At 37.9% G+C, this 24,998-nt stretch overlaps 3 protein-coding genes across 9 annotated transcripts in view; 2 read left to right on the top strand and 1 right to left on the bottom strand.

Moving 5' to 3' along the window:
• The first annotated feature begins 955 nt into the window (after positions 1 to 955).
• On the top strand, positions 956 to 8,977 carry hnrnpub (heterogeneous nuclear ribonucleoprotein Ub). The gene is made up of 13 exons (XM_084432707.1): positions 956 to 1,623; positions 2,698 to 2,812; positions 4,615 to 4,688; positions 4,978 to 5,117; positions 5,209 to 5,308; positions 5,405 to 5,517; positions 5,621 to 5,884; positions 6,312 to 6,431; positions 6,515 to 6,812; positions 6,900 to 7,169; positions 7,287 to 7,579; positions 8,072 to 8,170; positions 8,345 to 8,977. The coding sequence occupies exons 1-13, from the start codon at positions 1,194 to 1,196 to the stop codon at positions 8,393 to 8,395; spliced, it is 2,367 nt and encodes a 788-aa protein (XP_084288833.1). The 5' UTR covers positions 956 to 1,193; the 3' UTR covers positions 8,396 to 8,977.
• Positions 8,978 to 10,687: 1,710 nt separating this feature from the next.
• lft1 (lefty1) lies at positions 10,688 to 12,948 on the bottom strand (the record flags this gene model as incomplete). The annotated part of the gene is made up of 4 exons (XM_084432244.1): positions 10,688 to 11,167; positions 11,871 to 12,110; positions 12,223 to 12,466; positions 12,681 to 12,948. 4 exons carry the CDS (start codon positions 12,946 to 12,948, stop codon positions 10,843 to 10,845), a joined length of 1,077 nt encoding a protein of 358 aa, XP_084288370.1. The 3' UTR covers positions 10,688 to 10,842.
• Positions 12,949 to 18,112: 5,164 nt separating this feature from the next.
• Positions 18,113 to 24,998, top strand: part of cdc42bpab (CDC42 binding protein kinase alpha (DMPK-like) b) — a 62,732-nt gene continuing 55,846 nt past the window's right edge. For all 7 annotated transcript variants that reach the window (XM_084432239.1, XM_084432235.1, XM_084432238.1 and 4 more), the window contains exon 1: positions 18,113 to 19,021. In XM_084432239.1, coding sequence (XP_084288365.1) covers positions 18,844 to 19,021 — 178 coding nt within the window. In that variant the 5' untranslated portion in view covers positions 18,113 to 18,843. The remainder of the gene's footprint in view (positions 19,022 to 24,998) is intronic.

Raw genomic sequence — 24,998 nt, 5'->3', positions numbered from 1 at the left:
TAATTTAGATTTTTATTCACTTTAAACTGATCAGCGGACATAACGCTAACACAGAATGAACCTCATCGGTTCTTGAGGAAGCTTAAACGTGCTATACGTAACACACAAGAATGAACCTCATTGGTTCTCACACATCAAGCGAACATGCTTGAGAGATTTACCACAACTGATGTGTGAGTTAAAAAATGTTTATGTGAGCAAAAGCCTAAATTGAATCTGTTCATCATATAAAGCGATCACGTCTCTTCGGATGATTTTTACTAAACTGCTCAAATCACATGGATTAGTTTCACGATCTCTTTATGAACTTTTTGTAGCATCAAAATGGTAATTGCATATGTCTATGGAGGGATCTCATCAAAAAGATCTTTGTTTGTGTACAGAAGATGAAAGAAAGTCTTATGGGTTTGGAATGTAATTTTGGGGGTAACAAATCCTTTGAATTGTTGAAATCATAGGCTAAAAGACCCCCAACATGGGGCAAAAGATGGGGAGAAGGGTCTATTGATTTTCAACCATTCAAAAAAAAAAAAGATTTTAATATAGGCCTATAGGCTATTACAGTGCCAGTAAACCATAGAGAAATAATAATCATCATCAAATCAACTTAATTTTAAAGGGGAAGTTTTATTAACTCATTGACAAATATTTGTTCTTGTTTTAAGCATAAACTTCCTTCATTTTGTTCAATTTTACATTTGCATCTAAAGTGAATGTGTCCTGATTTAAAGATTATCTATTACCATAGACTATTTGAATTGAAAAACAAGATTTCTTTTTTTTTTTTTTTGCAACGCATGCAACATTTAACGCCATGATTATGTTTTTTAATTTAAGACTTTCTGCTCTGATTTCTGACCTTTTCAAGGCTTTAATTTGTGTAAGGGCGAACTAAAACCCGCAGAAACCCTGCTGAGCCAAAATGGATAGTCTTTATGGTCGTAACGTAAGCATCTCTGAGGATCATTACGATTGAACACGCCCATGTTGTCTGTGTGCAGTTGCATTGGGAGGGGTCTAGCGCCAGGCGCCATTGAATTGTTTTGCCGGTGGAGCGGGTGGACACAGACGCAGAATCACCGAGGCTGTGCGCAATTCAGAGAAGCAAAGCGGCCGTCGGCTCTCCCTGGATTGCAATAGTCTAACAATCGAGTCTTTTAGTTTTTATAGACCATCTACACTAAACCGACAACATGAGTGAAATCAACGTAAAAAAGCTTAAGGTGAACGAGTTGAAGGACGAGCTCAAGAAGCGTCAGCTCTCCGACAAGGGGTTGAAGGCCGAGCTTATGGAGCGGCTGCAGGCCGCGCTCGATGCAGAGGCCCAGACCGAAGAGGAAGACGCCGTCGCGCCAGAAGCACCAGAAGAAAAGGAGGCCGGTGGAAACGGTGTTGCAGTCAAACAAGAATGCACGGGTGAAGAAGAGCCAGAGGGCGAGAGCATGGAGGCCGAAGAGCAAAATGGAGACGAGGGTGATGCCGCTGTTGTGGGTGATGGTCAGGACGACGAAATGGGTGAGGAGGATGGGGACGCCGGCGTGGAAATGGACAAAGCCTTTGAAGAAGATGATGATGAGGAGGAGGAGGACGACGATATCATTGACAAAATCGACGATGAAGACGGTGAGCCTCAATCTCATCCATTAGAGGGTGAGCTTTTTGTGTTAAAAAATGGCTTTCTAGACGCCGGGAGTATCGTGTTCACGTGCGCTTTGAAGCCGGTGAGATCATCATTTAGCATATGTGGCTAACGGCTAACCGGTGGCTATTGTGTAGATGGCTAATGAGCTAATCCTGTCGGTTTCACTTTACTAGCTTGTTTTTCCAAGTGGTCTAACTCGGTTGAGTTTAAGATTTTGATGGTTTCTTTGTTTATAGCCGTGTCAGCAAAGCTATATAAATCACCCGCGCGAGCCTTTTGTTGTTAGGGGTAACTTATGTTGGTTATTGTTGATATTTCGTTACGATAAAAGGTATATTCATATTCTAGTCTACAACTAACGGATTTTTATGCTTTATTGTACTGTTTTGGTCGGTTTTGGTAGTTTTAGAAAACTCGAATTGTCTCGCGGGAGGATCGCCTCGTTGCATGCTCATGGCGGGTCGCCCTCGCGCGGATACATACGTTGCTCTGCACAAAACCTTACAGTAGACGTTGCAAAAGTGCGGGGGTTACAGTGAAATAATATATTCTCGGCGGGTGATACGGTTAGGTATATTATACAATGGCGGAAAAGTACTTCTAGCCTCGAAAGAAAGGTGCATTGTGTAGTTTCGGTTCAGATTGCTAGAAGGCGCCATTTACTTCCGCACAAGGTCAGTTCAGTTCAGGATAATGTGTTGATGTTCCCCAGTTATTTGTCATCAAAGATGTGAACATTGACTGGTTAGCCAGCTACAATAGGCTAAATATATTTAAAAATTAATATTTGTTTGTCAATGCATTACATATTGTAGAGAAAAGCACTCAACACACTCACATTTTTGACTGATCTGCTTTATGCAATCAGATCAGTGCTTGCAATTTGAATACTGAATGCCATAATGACATAACCAAGCAAAGTATTCTGTCTGATCAGAGGTGGTCGGTTCATTATGTAACTCTGAAGTCCGAGCACTCCTGTCGTGTGGGCCACCCTTAAAACCCAGGGTCCAACACGTCCGGGCATTTCATTACTGTTTGTTTTATTTTCAAAGGGGATGCGGACAAAGACATCAGTGCTGATCAGAAGAATAAGAAGGGTGTTAAGAGACGCCGAGAGGAACATGGAAGGGGCTACTTTGAATTTATTGAAGAAAGCAAATACAGCCGGTAAGGATGGAAGTAATGGCCTTCATTATCCCCGAAGTGCCACTTTTAATATATATATTGGCTTTAAGTGCCAATGCCTTACCTAGAAAAATGCAACCCTCATCTACCTCTTAAAGTAAAACTTTGTTGGGGGTCATTCCTGGCTAATACAAAACACCTTACCTGCAGAAAGCTCATGAAACAATTGGAAAAAACAATGTTATTGTCACACACACTTGCACTGTTGTCAGGCTGACTGTTTGCGCGTGTGGCGATTCAGACAGTGACCAAAGCAATGACGATAGCACAAGATGCGGCTTCTTTCATGGCGGGGTGGGGGGTGATGGGGCAGTGGCGTAGAGTTTGTATCGCACAGTGCATCATTACGTAATGGGGCGGTAAAGTAATGGAAATGAAGCAAATTGTTGTTTCAATCTTCAGACGTTCCTTCGTCGTTTGTATTTTTTTATAATCTAAATCTGAAAGGTTAAATGTAATATTTTTCTGTTTTTTTTTTTGTGTATGTGTATTTAGATAAAGTGTAAAGTATTGTAATAACTCTTCCTTTTAAAGTTTTTCATTTGTGGTCATCAGGTAAGTACAACCAACCATTTGCAAACTCTTGCAACTCTTCACATTGCATTAAGAAAAGGAAATATATTTATTTCTGTAATGCATGTTCTTTCTCTAAGTGTGTGGTGCTCAATTCCAGACATAATACATTCATTAGGAATCTTCTGTCTAAGGTTTGATTTTTCTAAGTGAACCAATGTTTGGATAGCAAATTTTCCCAATCTGCTTTTCTTTCAGCATATGGAACAAAAAGGAAGATGTAAATATTTTAATTTATCTGAATTACAATGGGTCTCAAGCCTAAAAAATCTACAAAGGTGTTCGATACTTTGCGAGTCATCCTGTAGAAGCTGTTTTTTCTAACACGGAAATTCTAGCAATATCTGACCCAGTTACCAATGGCAGCCATTGGTTTATTGAAGGGATGATCTAGACAGGGCCGTCACTTGAATTTATGGGGCCTGGGAGAACATAATGGTGGCAACTCCCATATACTCAGAAATGTAAAGACTTGTTTAATGACCCTGAGATGACATCTGTGGCATACTCTTGGTTACCATGGAAAGCAATTTCAACTCCTTTAGTTTGTTAAAACAAGTGCTGTAGAAGTCTATGGGGCAAATATACTATTTGCTGTCTACATGCTTGTTTTCTTTTAGCAATCTAAAACAAATACAGATGGTTTCATTTCTATTTTAGAATGTTGGATTTTGTCATGACAACAAATTTCCAGATGAAACTATTATTCTAAGGTTACTATATACATATAGATATATATAAAATGTTAATTTTAACCCTTTTTGTTGAAGTCTTATGTATTGTCTGTATAGTCAAAGATAGGTCAAAACAGATTTATGGACTTTAGTTTGTTTTGACCTTTCCAGAAAGATTTGCATTGATATTATATAAATACCCTTAGACCTTTTCAGACCATGACTTAATTAAACGAAAATGTCAACAACCTCTTCACGTTGCAAGATATTTCCACTTTCTATTTCACCAACAAGTTTTCTTTCAGGCTTCGTCATGGGGTAAACTGGTAAGCAATGATGGCAAATTTTGCATTCATAAATGTGAATTTACAAAACAATAAGAATGTTATGAGCAATGTAAGGTAATGCAAATCTACTGTTGGTGCTGCAGTGGCTATGAGGAAGGACCTCACCTGGACATTGGAAGCATGCCAGTCCATCACAGTCCAATTGTTGTGCTTCACTCGTGGAATTAATGGCTTATTGCCTCTATTTCAGGGCTAAGTCTCCCCTGCCACCTCTGGAGGAAGAGGATGAAGAGTTTGACGACACACTGGTCTGCCTGGATCCCTGTGAGTGCTTTAATAAATGAGTCCAGTATCTCAAGCATACTTTATTAAATTATAAAAAGTTCTCTTAGAAAATATCAACACAAACCATTTTAGAGTTTTACCTTGTATGGGTTTTTAAATTGTTCTTGTATAGTTTAACTTGTTACTCGCCATAAAATTAGCATGGTGTTAAACCAACCAACCTTTATATGTTAAGAAGCTCACTTACCAGGATTGGAGAAATGTTATAAACTGTAAAGTTGCTGTTCTTGGACTAACAAACTCTTTTCAATTTTCGATGACTCCGTAGACAATTGCGACCTCCATTTCAAAGTCTCCCGAGACCGATACAGCGCCTCGTCCCTCACCATGGAGAGTTTTGCTTACCTTTGGGCAGGTGGCCGTGCCTCCTATGGAGTAAACAAGGGCAAAGCCTGCTTTGAAATGAAGGTGAGTACTGTGGCATTTTTATGTAGCGGGATGAGGAAGTGATGAATTTTGGATCAGTACGTTATTCATTATTTGTCTCCTGCCTTTGCAGATCACTGAGAAAATCCCAGTCAAGCATTTAAACAGTAAAAACATGGACTTTCATGATGTCCATATTGGCTGGTCCCTGGCTAATGGAAGTCTTTTGCTGGGTAAGTGCAGTTACTCTTAACATGGTCCCTATGTGGCCACAATGTATGATTGTGCAGCTCTATTTCATTTTTTTTTAACACGTATTACTGTTCTAGGTGAGGAGGAGCATTCCTACTCCTATTCGGGCAAAGGGAAGAAGACTTCAAACTGTGTGACTGAAGACTACGGGGAGAGTTTTGATGAGAATGATGTCATCGGCTGCTTCATTGTAAGGCCTGGAGTTCACATCGCTCTCACAACAGTTGTTTTTCCCCTTTACTTCAGATTTAATTTTATGTACTTTGTTGTAATTTGTTCTTTATCTCACCTAGAATTTTGAAGCTGATGAAGTGGAGATTTCGTTTTCCAAAAATGGCAAGGACCTTGATGTGGCTTTCAAGGTCAATAAGGAGACCTTGGACGGACAAACTCTGTTCCCCCATGTTCTTTGCCACAACTGCGCTGTTGAGTTCAATTTCGGTCAGAACGAGACGCCATTCTTCCCTCAGGTGGAGGGCTTCACCTTCCTGCAGCAAATTCCTGTGGATGTGCGTATCAGAGGACCTAAGGGACCTGAGACCAAGAAAGATTGCGAGGTACTCACCTCAACTCAGTTTGTTTTTGCTTTTTTAAAAACTTTGTATTCATCAACTGAAGAAATGTATCACGGTTCATATTAGAATGTTTTCTGAAATGTTTTATCTTTTCCAGAACAGGAATAAATTGGATTTTAAATTGTAATATTTTTGATTAATATTATTACTAATAAATAATGTTTTTATTTGTATTAAATTATATATATTGCTCTAATATATATTAAAATAGAAAGAAAAATATTTTAAATGGTACTATTTAACTTTTTGGTCAAATAAATTCAGCCTTGATGGAGCATAAGCAAACATTTTGAACTCTAGTGTAAAAAAACAACAACCTATGAACATTCACAACACATGAAACAACATGACAGTGGTTAATATTTGTTGTGCATGCATTAATGATATGATTATCACTGTTGTTTTCAAGGTGATTGTCATGGTCGGCCTTCCTGGATCTGGAAAAACTGCTTGGGTAAAGAAACATGTTGAAGAGAACCCTGGGAAGTTCAACATCCTCAGCACCAACACTATTTTGGAGAAGATGATGGTGAGTGTATTTTTACATTTTTATCCAGACTTTCTTAATTTCTGTTCTATTTTCTCATCTGATCTCCTTTTTTGGACTTGCAGATTGACAGCATGAAGAGGCAAAACAAAGACACCGCAAAGCTCTCAGCCATCTCTCAGCGTGCTCCTTTGTTCCTGGGCAAGTTTATTGAAATTGCTGCCCGCAAAAAGAGAAACTATATTTTGGATCAGACTAATGTCTCTGCACCTGCCCAGAGAAGGAAGATGTGTCTGTTTGCTGGCTTCCAACGCAAAGCTGTAGTGGTCTTCCCTACAGACGAGGCCCTTAAGGAGAGAGCGCAGAAGAAAGCAGAAACCGACGGCAAAGATGTACCCGAGCACGCCGTTCTAAAAATGAAAGGTAAGATGTGATGTCTTACTTCCCCATTGCAAAACCAACCTGGTACATAAAGTAGGATTACAAAATGTTTTTTTAACCTCTTTACAGGTATCTACACATTGCCAGAAGTAGGAGACTGCTTCTCAGAGGTCACCTATGTGGAACTGCAGAAGGAGGAGTCCGTCAAGCTCTTGGAGCAGTACAAGGAAGAGAGTAAGAGTGCTTTGCCACCAGAGAAGAAAGTCAACCAGGGTACCTTGACCCCCAGAAAGGGAGGTGGACGAGGCAGAGGGCCTAAGAACCAGTTCAGTAGGGGTGGTGGTCCAGGACCACGTGGAGGCAGAGGTGGATTCCAGCCCCGTGGAAACTTTAGAGGATGTAAGGGGCTTTTTGTGAACTAATACAGAACTTTTGTACGAGGTGCTCTTCAGTGAGCTGCCATTGAATCAGTTAAAATGAGGTCTATTTATAATTAAAATATTTTTTTCCTTTCAGTACCAGTACCACCTCGTGTTGGCGGTTTTAATCGTCACCCACGTGGCTACATGCCACCCCCGCCACCACCACCTGTCTTCCGAGGCGGGTTCCATAGTCGAGGCAGCTTCAGCAGAGGTGGAGGCGGTGGGATGCCCAGCCGGGGAATGGTTCCCAGGGGTGGGCACATGAGGGGCGGGCACATGAGGGGCAACATGGGCAGCAGAGGTGGAGCAATGAGCCGTGGAGGGCCTGCGAACAGAGGTAACATGCACCGCGGCGGTGGACCCAACCACAGAGGACACTTTCAGCAGGTTAGTTCCTATATTTTGCAACCAAATACACTATTATTCAAAAATATGGGGTATGATTGTTTTTTGAGAGAAATGTTTCAACAATATTCTGACCAAGCCTGCATTTATTTGATTGAAAATAGTTGAAACAATAGTGTTTTAAAATATTATTAGTTTATAATAATTTTCTATTTTAATATATTTAATTTATTCATATATTTTTTCATGTGGTGGCAAAGCTGAGTTTGTCTCATGATCCCTTAGAAAACATTCTAATATGCTAATTTAGTGCTTAAGCACAGTGAAAACATTAATAACATTTTGATATTAAAAAAATGTGTGTACAGAACAGGTTCTGACAGTTTTAACTCTTTGATTAATGTATGCATGCTGAATAAAATTAATTTCTTAAAGAAATTTACTGACTCCAACCTCTTGAATTGTACATCCTTATGAACTTTGATTTGATCTGACTTTGACATGGAGAGTAATTTATAATTTTCACATTCTTAGAAGTTCCGCGGCAGAGGAGGCCACCAGCAGAATCGTGGGGGTTTTGGCAACAAAAACGGGTCTTTTGCCCAAAACTTTAACCAGAGTTGGCAACAAGGGGTGAGTAAAGTTATGTATATTATTGAGAAAGCTAACATTTTATTGGGTCACAAATGAATCATACATACTTTCAATTAGAAATCCAACAACAGATTGGCTACACTTTCCAAAATATTTTACAACCAAATCAAATTGTAGTCCATTTGACTGATTAAACTTTCTTTGACCCCTTAGTTCTGGAACCAGAAGCCATGGAATCAACAGTACCACCCAGGATATTACTAAGTGCACATTTGTATTAAAGACTCATGGCCTCTGTTGCACCGAGATGCACAGCCACAGAATATCCATCCACTTTTATGGTCCTCGTTTATTGTAATTTTTTAAAGGAAGTCCATTTTTAAATGAGAAGCAAGTGGCAAACAAACATTCCGCCTCAGAAGTAAACAGTCTACGTTCTACATAGGTGTGTGATGTCTTCACTCTCAGATTTTTGTAAAATGCATTTCCTCCCCCCTTTTTTGTATCACAGCTTTGATATTGTTATATCAGGAATCACTGCATATGTCTTGCTTTGAATTTCAGGGTTGTGAATTTTATTCTGTAAAATGTCATTTTTACTCATTGTAAATTATTTTATTATTTTAAGTTCTTTTGCGCAAGTTGTAGTGTTAAAAAATCCCTGTGAACCTTAATATTTTCAAAACTTTTGTCAATAATCATTCATATTTACTCTACTTTTCATGTTCAGTGGAGGAGTGAAAATATTGTTCTCTATTTACTGTTTGCATTTTCAAGTTTTTCTTTGTTAGCCCAGACTGTAACAGTTACTTCATAGGTTTGCAATAAAAGATGTGCTTGCTTTTCTATGACTTTTTATGGCTTTTGACTGATATCTTGAACAATCCATTTAAAAAAGCCTTTGAATGTCAATCAGATTTGTCTCTTAATTCAGCACCGTAAGACCTTTCAGTGTCTTCCTGTCTCATACGGTGGAGATATTTGTAAATCAGTTTAGTTCATGTGACTTTTTAAATGCATAGTTTCAAAAGTAAATGTATGCATTTGTATCATGTAAAAAACCAAGAGAAGCCATGATGAAACATGTATATTCATTGAACTTATTTACACAAATCAACATTTTATCAACAATAACTTCAAACCTATATTGTACGTTAAGCTTACTAATACTTCTGAGTAACATTTTGTGGCAACACTTTAAAATGGTTCTGCAAAGTCTTATGTGAGTAACCACTAGATGGATCTATTTAATAATGCAACTTTCCCATTTCTGGTCCACAATTTGGACCGTTTTATTACAGGATAAAATGTTTCTGTTGGGATTAACTGGGAAAATAGTGGCCTTGATGACAACGGTTTTAGATATAACAGCCAGCACATAATTCTCAAATGCATTATTAATGTTACATAGTAATACTGCAGAGTTGAAGGTCATATCAGAATTTTCTAACTGATGTGGCTTTTCTCAATTTAAATGACCTGCATTTTGATACTCACTCAGACCACATCTCACACACACCCATGATCACATCCTGTTTTTCGTCAAGACAAGCCCTTGACTTGTTTCAATGAATATATTTCTTAAAAAGTGCCAAATGGCCAAAGAAAAAGGGCAGCTATTTTTGACTTAAAATTGGTGTATTTAATCATGATGTAATAGTTGAAGTGGATTTTTTTTTTTTTACTGTATACCATATAAATTGATGTAAAAGTATTATTTTCTTGAGATGATTTCATGTGGGATAAAATAATGACCCTGTCCCTTATGAAATTAGTGCATAGCATGGCATGAGAGATTTGCAACGATTACTACGTAGACCTTGCTTGTGCTGTTTTGAGGACAAAAGTGTCTAAATTTTACTAAAAATGTGGCATTATGTGTTTAGAGATGGCAGGTGGTATGGTTTATGATGTTTGTATTTTGGCATTGTTTTCTTTTTTCAATGAGGTGAATGTTAAAGTGTTTCATGATGTAAGGAAATGTGTCATTAAATAATGTAATAAACGTCTGAGATGAATCATTGTGTTTTGTTCTCTAATGTAAAGTATCTCTCTTAATATCATTTAAATAGTTACTGTGGGAACTACTAATGTCATGAAATAAATGACAAGAGAAATTAAAAAGAATCTTAAATGTTATTTGATTGAAGAACATTTGTTTTGACTGATATTTTATATGGTTACCACCATACTTTTTTCTATATGTATCAGAACCCTTTATGCTATTAGGTATATTTAAATAAGGATCTTAACACTCCTTTTAAACTACAAATTGTTCTGTTTAATATGTGATTATTTGTGTGTGTAGAGTAAACAAAAACATAACTGCCTTGTGTTGGCTATTTACGTCTGCTCTCCATGTGGCCATCTGCAAACACTGGAATATGCAAATGTGTATTTGGTTTAAGAAGAGGAAAAGTCACTAAAAGAGTAGAGGTTTCAATGAAAAATAGTTTAATTTATATTCAGTCAAAGTGACATATACAACAAACCCATTCTATTTACTGCTCAAAATATAACATCTACAACTCAATCTTTTCAGTTCATATGGCATCATATACAAATGCAAAAATAAATGCATATCAATTTAGCAATATTTACAAATTTTTACAAAGTGCTTAAGGTATGTCATGAAGGCTAAGTTGCCAACACCCTTTCTTAGCCAGCCTATAACAAAATACAGTGCGTCATCACGATGGCAAATGGCATATTCATACAACTGAAATATTATCCATTGCGCATCCACATTGTTCAACAATCATGTTTGGGAATTCAGCCACCTCAATTTCAGTATAATCTCCCTTTTTCACTAAATACATCATCGGTAGAGGCGCGCTCTCCACAACCGCGCACTTTCTCTCTCCGTAGCCGTAGTTGCGCTTGGGCTGCCGGCAGCCGCCGTTGCACCGGAACGCCTGATACCCGGACGGTTCGATGATCCAGTACTGGGTCCAAGTCAAGGCTCGGAAATTGATGAAGTATTTTTCCCTGCAGCACATTTCACTGTCTTTGTTGGTTTCACAGTCTCCACTAGACCTGCAACGTGAACAATAAAAGAATATTAACACATTGTTGAGCGTTTTAAATGAAACACCCGTTTTATTTTTAAGAAATTCATTAATTCCGTAAGACTTTACAGCCGGTGTAAGCTACATAGCCTAAATCACATGTAAAAAATATTTAATTATAATAACAATTGGATAATTCTTTTGACTATTTGACAATTAAAAAAATTCCGAAAGAATGAACATTTAAATTATTTATTGCTAACTCTATGTATAAAATATTAATAAAAAAGTAGGTCTATTTATGTGCCTAAATTTGCCACATTTACACTAGGCCTAAATGCATAGACCTAACCTAATTTATTATTTGAGCATATGGCCCTTACATATATATATATATATATATATATATATATATATATATATATATATATATATATAAAATAATATTATATTATATTATATATTTACATTTAACAATAACTGGAATATAAATGAGGCCTAGGCCTAATAGGCTACTTTTTATTTTTAAAAAGCAGGCTTATGTAACAGTAAATGTTACATTTTATTCAAGTTGGGATTAAGTAATTAAAGAAACAAAATAAACAAAATAAAAAATAGTGAATTTGTTCTTTAAAACTAGAATACTTTTTTCACAAGGTGTAGCCTAATACAAGGAAGGCCTAGGCTACTCCACAAAAGAGTCGAAAATTAATAAATGAAGCCAGGCTTACCCAAACTCTTCAAGGTTGAGGGTGTAAAGAACAAGCTCAGGTTTTCCCAGAGTGTTGTCGTTTAGATCTTGAGTTGTGAAGTGGACACACTTGGCCATCTCTGCCGCGTAACTGCCGGGTCTCTCGCCCTCGATCCACACCTCAAGGTGCATGGGCATCTCCATTCGGCTCTTCGACCAATAGTGTACTGCCTGGGTGACATCAAAGCTCTTCCAGCCGGTTTCGTGAATGGGAATCAATCTGAGGAGGTAATGGTTGTTACAATTAGCATGCATGTTCCTTAACGCCAATCAGCAGTGGAATTAGCATAATGAAGAAAGAATAATGACTGTCTGTGTCCGTCTCTGCTTACCTGGAATCCACTAGTGAAGTTCTGTTTGACCCGTCTTCCAGAGGTTCTACCCAGTAGATGCTCACCCTAGCGTTGTTGACGGGCCTGTGGCCCTTTCTCTCTGGGATGGAGCGCTTGTGTGGGGCTTTCTTGAACAGTTTAAGTTCTGCCATGGTCACTTCACTGTTCTCAGGGATCCTTGATGTCATCTCAAAGACCACACGTTGACGTGTCGTGTCAGAATATACAAATTCACCAGAGATGTCTGGAATAGACGAGAGCAATTTATTTAATTTTAATTTTTTTTCAACTATGTTTTAAAGTTATAAGTTAAAAGTTTTATTTTTTATTTTATTGCAGCACATTACATGTTCATCAATTTTTTTTGTATTTAATGTCAGTTTACTGGTTCTTTGTCTCTAAATTTTGCATTAGGCTATACATTGTGCATTTAAGTTAATTAAGCAAATTAATCTTACCTGCATTGCCAGGGATTCCCCTCAGGATGCCGGCTAAACTGGGAAGCGAGCGGCGTTTCCTTGCGTGGTGCAATTTCAGCATGGAAACATATTTGTTCTTAATGTGCGCTGGAATCACAAGGTTCTCCAGATCCCTCTTGTGAATTTTCGGAACTTCATTAAGTCCCAATTTCTTCAGGAGAGCCTCTTTCATGTCTTCGTGGGTGAAACCCCTCACCATCGCGAAAAATGCTGCGCAAAGGAGGCAAGCGGTACGGATTGAGGACATCTTTTATGCGAAGGTGCAGAGTCTGTGCTGATGTTCTCGGTCTGAAATGAATCTGCTTTGACAGCGGCCCGTCCTTATATGCACCCGTTAGACCCCCAGTTGTTCGCACTTTGTCCAAGGGGGGGTTGACTGACATCAGAGGGAAGGTGAATAGGTGATACATGAAAGCCACGATTCATCGGAGAAATTAACGCAAAATGCACAACTTAAAGCTAGAATGATAATTCAAATAACCAATTTTTATTTAAATAAAAATAATTATAATAATACATAATACAAACATTTCCAGTTTCCAGATAATAGATAGATAGATGATGGTAGATATATAGATATGTATAATAGATAGATACAGTTGGCTATGTATAATATAGATAGATAGATAGATAGATAGATAGATAGATAGATAGATAGATAGATAGATAGATAGATAGATAGATAGATAGATAGATATGTATAATAGATAGATACAGTATGTATATAGATAGATAGATAGATAGATAGATAGATAGATATATAGACAGACAGACAGATATAGATAGATAGATATGTATAATAGATATATACAGTATGTATATAGATAGATAGATAGATAGACAGACAGATATAGATAGATAGATATGTATAATAGATAGATACAGTATGTATATAGATAGATAGACAGACAGATGTATATATCTATATATTTATATATATAGATAGATAGATAGATAGATAGATAGATAGATAGATATGTATAATAGATAGATACAGTATGTATATAGATAGATAGATAGATAGATAGATAGATAGATATATAGACAGACAGACAGATATAGATAGATAGATATGTATAATAGATATATACAGTATGTATATAGATAGATAGATAGATAGACAGACAGATATAGATAGATAGATATGTATAATAGATAGATACAGTATGTATATAGATAGATAGACAGACAGATGTATATATCTATATATTTATATATATAGATAGATAGATAGATAGATAGATAGATAGATAGATAGATAGATCGATAGATAGAAACAGTATGTATATATATAGGCCTATATATATATATATACACATACAGATAGATAGATAGATAGATAGATAGACAGACAGACAGACAGACAGATATAGATAGATAGATATGTATAATAGATAGATACAGTATGTATATAGACATACAGATAGATAGATAGATAGACAGACAGACAGACAGATAGAGGGATTTTTTTAACATTATGCAATTTAACAAAACATGTCACAAGTTCTATTTTTGCAATACAAGCAATAGTTAACATAATTATGTGTGAATGTAGACCTGCTTTACTTGCATTTTATGTTATCTGTATTGCTGACATAATGTTTTTGTTGTGTGGATTTACCGATGACCTTCCAGACATGGTGAACCTAGAACGCTCCCTCCTTTCCAGTTTGCATGTGCACGTTGATGTAGCACCCTTGTTCGTCATGTGTACATTCCCCTGGACATTGTAAAACATTCCTTGTCTGGCAAGAGTCTGTCAGTATAGAGTTTTCAGTCCCTCTGTTTAAGCACCATTCTGATCACCCTCGCTGTGGTCGGTCCCATCATCATTGGGTGGGCTGAGGGATTAGATGTTTATTCGAAGACCACCATCCTTCAGCTTGATGCACAGATTAAAATTATTAGGCAAACAGACTGTTTAATCCAGGGCTGCAGTATAGGATGTGGATTGGGAGGCTCTTCACGGGTTGGTGATTATCTGATTCCATTGCCAGATTTGCCATTCCTTGTTTGGTCACACTAACATTAGAAGAGGGGCTAGTGGCACTGAGGGCCCAGTGTCTAAGTATGTGTATTGGCCCCTCTATTTGCTCTAAGATGTCAGACAGACTAAAGGAGCTCACAGGAAGAACAGATGACAAATGACTGGCTGGAGATGGAGGCAAATTAATGCAATACAAATGCAGAATCAGACAAAAGAGCTCACTGTTTGAGCCCAGAGGAGTATTACCATATCTGCTGCAAGAAATGATTAAGTTGTCATCTGTTAATATTTGTCCTATTCACACAAAAAAGTTAACTAGATATGGTATGTTTCTCCAAATAGTTTAGAAACAGTTTTTTGAACATCTGGTAATAAGTCTGGAATATGAAATGTGAATAATTAAATATAAGCTATATATATATATATATAAAATATATATATATATAAAAAAATGCTGTTCAAATTAAATCTTTATTCTTGAAAGTCATGTTAGTTAGATGTGAAATTAATTGCCAAAAATCCTCAGTCTAGGGGCCTGCTTGACTCATTTTGTACAATACACATGGTGCATGAGCAAACTGAAGTCCAGGATCCTGTGTGATTACTGTCAGTCTTCTGTCCTTCCTTGTCGATTATTTTGAGGCCCTTTTGTCAATAGAAGTACCATCTAATTCTCACAGGTAGTATATCCTTAATCAAAGGATGGAGGTACACGCCAATCAACAAAACATGTGTTAATTAACACCTCTCTACTACATACGAAAGACAGCACTATTCAAACGGATCCCGCCTCGGTTTGATAAAACAACAAACATTCTATAGCGACGTCATAAAGGTAACGACGTTGAAAATTCAGTGTTCTTTTCGTCAGTGATTATCGATATCGTAAAAATGCATAACCTATGCAGGATATATATAGTTTTTTTTTTTTTTTAAATGTGCTTCAGGATGTTTATTGTTTAAAAAATCTCATGGTCAAAAGAAATAAATTGAATGTTAACTTCCTGTTCAACATTCCCTACATCCTGCCGCAGTTTGGTTCTAACATCAAATGTTTTGACATGAAAGACACTATTAGCACCTTATTAGGTCTGGTGTGGCAATTGTCAGATTCAGATTTATTGAAGAATGTTTATGAAATACAACCACCTTGAGAAGAGAAGATGTCACGTTCTCAAACGTCAAACGCTTACACGTGAACAGCTGTGCTTTGACATTTTCGTTTGATGTGACAAATATGTTTAGCTATTCTATCGAACTAAACAGCTTGTTTGTTTACGACATAGGCCTTATATTTAAAAAGTGACATATAGCCTATATTATATGAAAATACTAATAGCCTATATTAGGCTCATCTTTAATATTTATTTGTAGACATAGCCCCACAGTTGTAGCCTGTTTTGAAAAAATCTTAACTTAAATGTAACATTTACAACCATATATGCTACTTAATAAACGTTAAATGAATACACGGACAAATAAATAGAAGAGACGCGCTTGTTAAAATTTCTCATTGCAATTGCAATGCAAAATATTGGACACAAGAGGGCGAACGTGCTCATTTTTCTTAAAAAATAACAACGTTTCTGCACAAAATACCTTTCCCAAAGAGAAAACGTGTTTCTTTGGGTTACATGCCCATCAATATTCATTAGAAATTAGGCCTACTGTTTGAATGAGACTCCAATCACCACTAGTTACCATGCATATATTGCTTTTTTTTAAAGTATCGCATTTATTTGTTTTATGGTGTGTAGTTTTATTTTATTTTGTGAATGCCGGTCATTCATGGGGCATAAGTTTAATTTCAAGAACTCTCAAGGGGCGCATAAACCCTCTAGGCTGCATCCGAATCGCATGCTTAACTATAGTAGGCAAAAATCAGTATGTGACAAAAGAAGTATGTCCGAATTCACAGTACTCATAAAAGGGTTGGCAAAAAGTACCCAGATAACCTACTTCTAGCGAGATTCTGAAGTGTGCAATACGATGGACACTTTACTATCCCATGAGGCCATGGGAGAGGATTTATGAATGGCAGTGAAGCAACGTGACTGACGCTGGTAGATCACGTGATGATGACAACATGGTGGATGTAGTATGTCCAGATTACATTCATACAACACACATTCATTAATAAATATTTTTAAGAACTGCTTGGACGCTTAGTAGCCTATAAACCGACTAATATTTGAGTCTCTTACCTACATTCGAGCACTCAGCCAAGACACTGGACATATTCCTTGAATACCATACACTCATAGAAATAGAAATAAAAATACTGTCATCTATCAGACCACACATAAGACCAAATTGATTTCTCAAGTCTTTAGCAGTTTATTGCTTTAATAACTAAATTGTGGCACTGATATATCTTCTAGATAAATTAATAAACACAATATAGCTTGATCTCAAACAGTGGATCATTTATTTAATCAACATATAGCATAATATCACCCTAATTTCTTAAAGCACTAAGGGATAACATAACAGTATGGCACTCTGAAATGCAGATCTAAAATTATTTGTATTGTGAAAGTGTATTACAAATAAGTTTTAAAAGGTATAGTTTACCCCAAAATGAAAATGTTGTCATTACTTATTCACCCTCAATGAATTTCTTTCTTCTTCTGAACACAAAAGAAGATATTTTGAAGAATGATGGTAATCAAACAGTTGACGGTAACTTACCCATTTGACTTCCATCAACTGTCTGGTTACCAACATTCTTTAAAATATCTTCTTTTGTGTTCAACAGAAGAAAGAAACTCATACAGGTTTGTAACAACATGAGGGTGAGTAAATAATAAAAACATTGTCATTTTTGGGTCAACTATCCCTTTAAATGGAACAAGTACAAGTTTCCTTACCTAAGTAACGTTAAGTCCCACAAGAGGCTCAAAACAATGTATTTAAAAGTATGTATTCTTACATAATACATGCGTAAAAAGCATTTTAAAACGAATGAGTAACCAAAAAAAGTTAGCATAGTTTTAGTCAAAGACAACTGCTATAATTAGAAGTCGCGTTGGCCTGCAGAGGTAACCATAGCAACAGTAACGTTACGTTGTTCGAGCTCTTTCCGTCACCTTCAGACGTAAGTCAACAAAAAAGTCCTGGCGTTATCACTTTATTATTTGTGTACCACAAGGAAATAACAAAACTCGAGTGTTTTGAAAGCGTTTAAATAATTAGCGCACTGCGCTAAAAGATAATTTGGCAAATTACTGACAGAAATTCCTTCAAAAGGTCGAGCCCTCTGAAGGCCAGTGAATAATTGGCGGATAATTCGCACACTGCTCTAGTATACACTACTCTACTATTTCCCACCAGCATATCCCTCCATTCCCCGCAGCAGATGCCGTGACGGTCGCCATGATGATGTCGGGTTTTGCCTGCAGCAGCAGCAGCGAGCTGTGAGCGTGTGTGTGTGAGTGAGAGAGAGAGAGAGAGAAAGAGAGAGAGAGAGAGAGAGAGAGACAGACCGGGAGCAGAGCAGGGAAGGCAGGCAGCAGAGCAGAGTCCTCCACCGACATGTACGAGGACGCATATTTTCAGCCCCTCGCCGCAACGCTTCCCTCGACAAGTGCATAATATCGCGTAACAGTTGTCGAACCCACGGCTTGCTCTCTCTGCCAGCGTTTTGTATATACAACGAGAGGAATTTAAAGGAAAAACAGCTTGCTAAGGCTTTCGCAGTCCTGCCAGAGGAGGGGCATATGGGGCTTTGTAGCAATGCAGATCCCGTGCTGCTGATGCGCTTTTGTTGCTGCATTATGGATAACCACAGATATCACCATATCTCAGGGCATTGCTTAAAACTTCTTTGGTGACTTCTTTTGTGAAAAGTGTCCTTCAAAGGAGAATCTGAAATCGGGAATACATAAGCCTAGGTGATATACGTCAAATCCACCGGCCAGGGCAGGGTCGATGGCTGCAAGTTCTCTGCATCTAAGGACTGCGAATTCATGATGTTGTGGATTGATATGGACGCATCGGTAAGAGAGGGACCATGATTGACCCCCTTAAGCTTGACTATATATTTTTGAGCCTTTAAGTTTTTCGATCACTCAAGTGTGCCACTGGCCGGTCCAATTTGCTGCCGTGGGGAGCAAATCCTGACCTTACTGTGAGACATCAGCACCATTTGAAACCATGTCTGGAGAGGTGCGTTTGAAGAAGCTGGAGAAGCTGTTTCTTGATGGCCCGTCTCAATCCAGCGGCCAGTGCTTTAGCGTGGAGACCTTGTTGGATGTTCTTGTCTGCCTTTATGATGAGTGCAATAATTCTCCCCTCAGAAGAGAGAAAAACGTTCTGGAGTTCCTAGACTGGGGTAAGACACATTTCATGCACTGCACGCCTTGTCTTTCACGCGTCCCACACGTCAGTTGTTTGGCGATTCACTGTGACATGCGGGAGCCAAACAAACTATTGTTATACTGTCTGACGTTAGCCAGCTGCTTAACAGACAAAGTTGCTGTATGGAAAACACATTGAGTTGTTTTCGAGGGGGGAACAGAAATGAAGATGACATCATCGCTAGACTGGTTTGTGCATGAATGTGGAATGTGAAGCTCACCTTAACGAGTCCCTGCTTACTGTTGAAACAAGGTGGATACAGTGGAGTGGGCTTTCATTTCGACATGGGCCACAGATAAACGATCTAATTTATTTATGGCCTCTGTGCATGTTCACCAGCAGAATAGTATGCATTTTCTTTCTCGATGGCCTAACACTTAGCTTAGCTACATATGATATTCAGGCAGTAGCTAAAGGTGCACTCAGTAATGGTTTGCTAAATTGTAAAGTTTTACAAATGATGAATAATCCATATCTATCTATCTATCTATCTATCTATCTATCTATCTATCTATCTATCTATCTATCTATCTATCTATCTATCTATCTATCTATCTATCTATCTATCTGTCTATCTATCTGTCTTTCTGTCATATCAGGCACTTTACAAATCACAAAAGTGTCACACACTATATAATATATATATATATATATATATATATATATATATATATATATATATATATATATATATATACAAACACAACAACTGTTTAAGTCTCTTTTCCTTTTATGACCCTCACATTTTTTTATATATACCTTTATTTCTTTTAATTAGTAACTTTTATTGTATTTTATATAAACCTTTTTATGGTTACTATTATTTTTTTATTTTTTTTAATATAGGCCTAAGAACTTTGAATTACCCCATGTATGAAATGTGCTATATAAATAAACTTGCCTTGCCTAACTTAGCCCAAGTCAAAATTTTGATTGATTGGTATGGATCAGCATGCAGTGAGTAAACACACGTCATGCATCCAGGTTTATACATGTCAGAATCGCATCCAAAATCTATTGAAATGAATAAGATGCTATATGTAAACAAAAACCTACTGAGTGCACTCTCAAGGCAAATATCCAAAGTTTTATGGGGGCAGAGTTCATCCTGCATCTGTAAATGATCTAATTGCTAGTTTAAAATGGAGCAGAATGAACAGCCTTCTATCTCTGGAAAAAGTTTGGCTTAATTAACTGTCATGTTATGTAACTCTGAGAAATGAAGAGAATGCAGCAAACAGCATGGGTTTAGATTCATTGACCATCGTCTGAATGCAGTGCCAATTCAAAGCACAGTCCCTGCTTAGTTTTGTTGTATTGTTTACAATCCGTTTATTTGAATGAAAATGCAAATCAAACTAGCCTTCAAGCAACTTAGTTAGGCCTGTATACTTTGACAGTGCCGGTCAGTGTTGTTGCACACAAGCCAGGACGTTTTTGAGATTATTGTAATTTGAGCTATTGTGCGTCATTGTGCATGTGTGCTTGTGCGAAAAAGTGTAAGTGCACCTTTCCTGTGGGGAGTCTCTATAGGGCAACGTCAGGAAACTCCACTGAGCCACTGGACACATGATGTCATACGGGGAAACGGCTGTGCATTGTGTTTGTCCCCTTTGTGGACTTGACTATTTAAAGACTGACTAGATGGGTCACTCAGTCATGAGCTCATTAGCACACACTCACTCTTTCATTCACATTTCAATGTGACAGTCATTGGAACGGAGACCAAAGTCGCAGTTTATTGTCACCAAGGTCAAAGTTAGCTTCACAAGGGACTTTGTGTCTTGCTTTTTTTTGACACACTAACACATTTTACGGTGTTCATATTACAAAAAAGTTCCAGCTGGAAGGCTGGAAGGCAGCGTAACTTTGTAACCGAAAGGGAATGAGAGGATAAATTTGGCTGGTTGCTCTGCATTTCCTCAGCGTCTGAGGGCAGTTCATAAACAGAATTACTGAGGATGCATCAACCACTGATGGTTTAGGTAAGGGCAGTGATGAGTATTCCACATTCAGCGTTGATGGTTTGTAATTTGAGCCTTGAGGCCGCCACAATGTACTACAACATAATGAGAATCACATGTATGTTGGGACAAGGCCGCTAAGCTGCAATTATATGCGAAACCCCCTGGAATGTCCCAGTCCTCCAGAGAAATGTATGCATAACCCTACGAGACGCAGAATGAATGATTCATTCGCATTTTCTTCCCTTCCCTTCCATTGCCAACCAAGTCTAGACCAGTGACCTAGAGCCATATTGTATTGTTCTGATTATTTTTTCATTGTGAAAGAGTGAATTCATGCAGACTCCCTGGGCTTTTCAATGAAATGAATCTAGGGCCAGCTGGCAAAGATGCTTAAATACACTTCAGCTTTTCATTCGTTTTCTCTTTACTGGCCATAGAATATTGGAGGCAGCTTGGGGAATGGTTTGACGGGGTTTCCCAAATGATACATTCATTAACCAGTGCATTATGTTTAAAAGCTATTCCCTCTCAGGTATTCCCACTGTCAGTACAAAATCAAATTGGATCAATGTCCATATGGAGTCCTTTGACCAGTGAAAGTAATGTACAGGCTTTTTTCGCTTACAAAAAAGTACTTATCATGGTTGATTGGACATGGTGCTTTGGTAATATTGTGGTATTATTTGAATTTTGTTGGTGTATAGTGTAAATACCATGGTATGCAAATAAGGTTAGTGTGAGGTCACTCATTGGACATGTGACAATATTTCACAGTCTATTGCGTATCCTGCTAAAATGCAAGGCATGCCAGAAATTGAGCTGCTCCACACTGAGGTGTAAGATCAATGCCAAACTCCCAAAATAACGCCTCAGCAATGCAGAGATCTGGATGCATTGTTCCTCCCTGTCACATGATGTTTCTCCTGCGGAGGGCTTGGCTCGGATCGCTCGGCTGTAATAGTATGGTTTAAAGCCAAAGAATTCACCTCTTCTCCCTCATCTGTCTCCATTCCCACTCTGGTCCCTCATTCCAGCACACCCTCCAGCACAGTCAAACAGGAACATCTTATTTAGTGCTAACATTATACACTTAGACACCCGCCCATGCCTGAAGCTGTAGTATGCACACACATGGGAAGAGAGAATGTTTTTGTCATTGTATATGTATTGTAATACATTCTAGACACGTTTTAGGGTGTGTTTCGCTAATAGAGATCTGTTATTTGAGATAACACTCAGAAGTAGCCAGATAGCCAATGCTGCAGTGCATTGGTGCTCTGAGACCCTCCTTGTACACTGTAGATGAAGAAGTGCTGCATTCCGCTCAGACTAAGGCCAGATTTGCATGGAAGTGCTGACTCAGAGTTCTAGCTCTTTGCTGCTCTGATGTGCAGTGTGAAGAGGCTCGTCCGGCAGCGGTTTGATGCCTACTCTCTGTCGCCATTCTCTCAATCTATCTTCCTCTCAATGCATCCAATTTCTTCATTGGCGAGCATTTAAATAAGTCTGCCAGTTCGCTAGCTTCAGCTGAGGAAAATAACAGACACCCTCAGTTTCATTTGCCATTTGAGATCTAAGTAAACCATTGGTGGCAGGTGACAGTTGAGCATGTTGTAAACAAATGCTATGAAATACTACAGTCTGCAGCTGTGCAAGTGTAATGATGATGGATTTAATATAACTCAATTCTGTTACCTTAAAAGGAACACGCCGACTTTTTGGGACTTTGGCTTATTCACCGTATCCCCCAGAGTTAGATAAATCCATACATACCATTTTCATCTCCGTGCGTGCCGTAACTCTGTCTGATGCACCCACCGCTAGCCTAGCTTAGCACAAAGACTGGAGGTAAACGGCTCCAGCTAGCATACTGCCTAGAGGCAAAACATCCAGCCCTAACCGAGACCTGGCCCGTGGTGTTCAAGCCCTAATCCGGCCCCAGCCCGAAAACGTCTGCAATTTTTCAGCCCGAACCCGACCCGAGACCAACATCAATATCACTTTGAGCTCTCTCTGACGCGTGCTCTCTTATGCGTGCTGTCTCTGCTAGACGCACACACACATACACACATGCTACTAGGTAACGTTTTATTATAGGCCTCAAACATAACTACCACCACCGACAATTATGCCCACAAATATTAATACAGACTGTCCATTACAGAGAAGCATAAGCATGCAGTAGAGAATATTATATATGTGATCCAGCAGTAAATAAAGATTTACGGCTTACCTTTTTTTGATGTCAAGTAACTTTACTGAAAAAAAAAAAAAAAAAAAACTTTGAACCGACTGCTCGTAATAAGTGACAAAATAACGCCAACATTTTCCTATTTACATGTTGTGATTGGTATAGTCACAGCGTGTACAAATAACATGGTCACATATTCTCAGAAGGCGAAGCACTGCTACTTGGGCGGAGTGATTTGCTCGCAGCACTTGAGAAGCCCCTTGGTGAGGAGCAGAGAGTTCGCTCAGAATTGGAGTAAATCACTCCGCAGAAGTAGCAGTGCTTCGTCTTCTGAGAATATAGTTCCCAGTATGTATACGGTTAGAAGATGGTTGTGTCTCATGTGACCTTGTTATTCGTACACGCTGTGACTATACAAATCACAACATGTTCATCACACTTATTGGGAGCAGTATGCTAGCTGGAGCCATTTACCTCCAGTCTTTGTGCTAAGCTAGGCTAGTGGTGGGTGCGTCAGACAGAGTTACAGCACGCACGGAGATGAAAAAGGAACTTATCTAACTCTGGGGGATAAGGTGAATAAGCTAAAGTCCCAAAAAGTCGGCGTGTTCCTTTAAAGCGATAGTTTTTGTCATCATTTATTCACCTACAACATTGTAAAACAACATGGGACCCCATTGACTTTTATTGTAAAGACAAAAAACTGAAATAAACCTACAAGCAAAAAAAACAGAGACATTTTCATAAATAGTTTTTTTTTTTTTTTTTTTTTTTTTTTTTTGCAAAGTCATAGCCTAAAGGTTTGATTTCAACTAAAAATGGGGTACACTGAAAAAAATGATTTGTTGAATTTAATAAAAAAATGTATGGTAAGTGGTTGTACACAATTGATTTTAGCTACATTTAAACAAATGCATTAAGTTGAACTAAAATTGATTAAGGTCAACTTAATGCATTTGTTTAAATGTAGCTAAAAGTGTGCAACCACTTACCATAATTTTTTTTATTAAATTCAATGAATCATTTTTTTCAGTGAATTGATCTAATTTGCAAACAAATTATACTACTTTAAGGGGATAGTTCACCAAAAATTTAATTTGTCCTCATTTACTCACCCTCAACATTGCAAAACAACATTGAACCCTATTGACTTTCATTAAATGAAAAAGGAAAAACAAAACACAGACATTTTCAAAATATATTTTGTTCCACAGAAGAAAGTCCTACAGGTGTATTTTAGCCAGGGACCTAGTTGAGTTGACACTTTTCACTTTATGTGAACTAGCCTATTTCTATGAATATGGGGTAGTTTTATGATTTACAAAACGGTTGGCAACTTTAGTAGCAGTGCAGTGCAGATCGGCCAGTGTCCTCTGACATTGCTGACTGACTATAATGCTGCATGCACACAGTTATCACTTGGCCTTACTCTGGGCTACTTCCTGATTTATGTGCCTGAATACTTTGTGTGTGTGTGTGTATTTTTGGTGTACGCCCTTGAGCTTTGATACACTGGAACAGTAGACCATCCTATCAGAATGCTACCACATGCACCACTAAGCTGTGAAACAATGTGACCCAGAGATTTTTTTTGACCCCCACATTCAGTAAAGACTAAAAATATGACTTCCAAAACCATTCCGACTCTAAATTCCAATTGGATGAGTAAAATTCAAAGCTATTGTAAAATGACTATGCACACTGTCTAGCAGTGGTATTACTTTTTATTCTCAAATGAAGAGCAAACAGCGCATATATGTAGATTTATATATATATATTTTTTTTCCTGAAGT

The sequence above is a fragment of the Rutilus rutilus genome (assembly GCF_951802725.1).
Source record: "Rutilus rutilus genome assembly, chromosome: 15".
Lineage (NCBI taxonomy): Eukaryota > Metazoa > Chordata > Actinopteri > Cypriniformes > Leuciscidae > Rutilus > Rutilus rutilus.
Note: the sequence above shows the minus strand (reverse complement) of the source record. Positions and strands in the feature narration are given on the sequence as shown.

Coding starts and splice junctions, on each gene's coding strand:
- hnrnpub (XM_084432707.1), top strand. CDS start 1,194: ATGAGTGAAATCAACGTAAAAAAGCTTAAGGTGAACGAGTTGAAGGAC. Junction 5,885..6,311: donor AGACCAAGAAAGATTGCGAG/GTACTCACCTCA, acceptor GTTGTTTTCAAG/GTGATTGTCATGGTCGGCCT. Junction 8,171..8,344: donor ACCAGAGTTGGCAACAAGGG/GTGAGTAAAGTT, acceptor TTGACCCCTTAG/TTCTGGAACCAGAAGCCATG.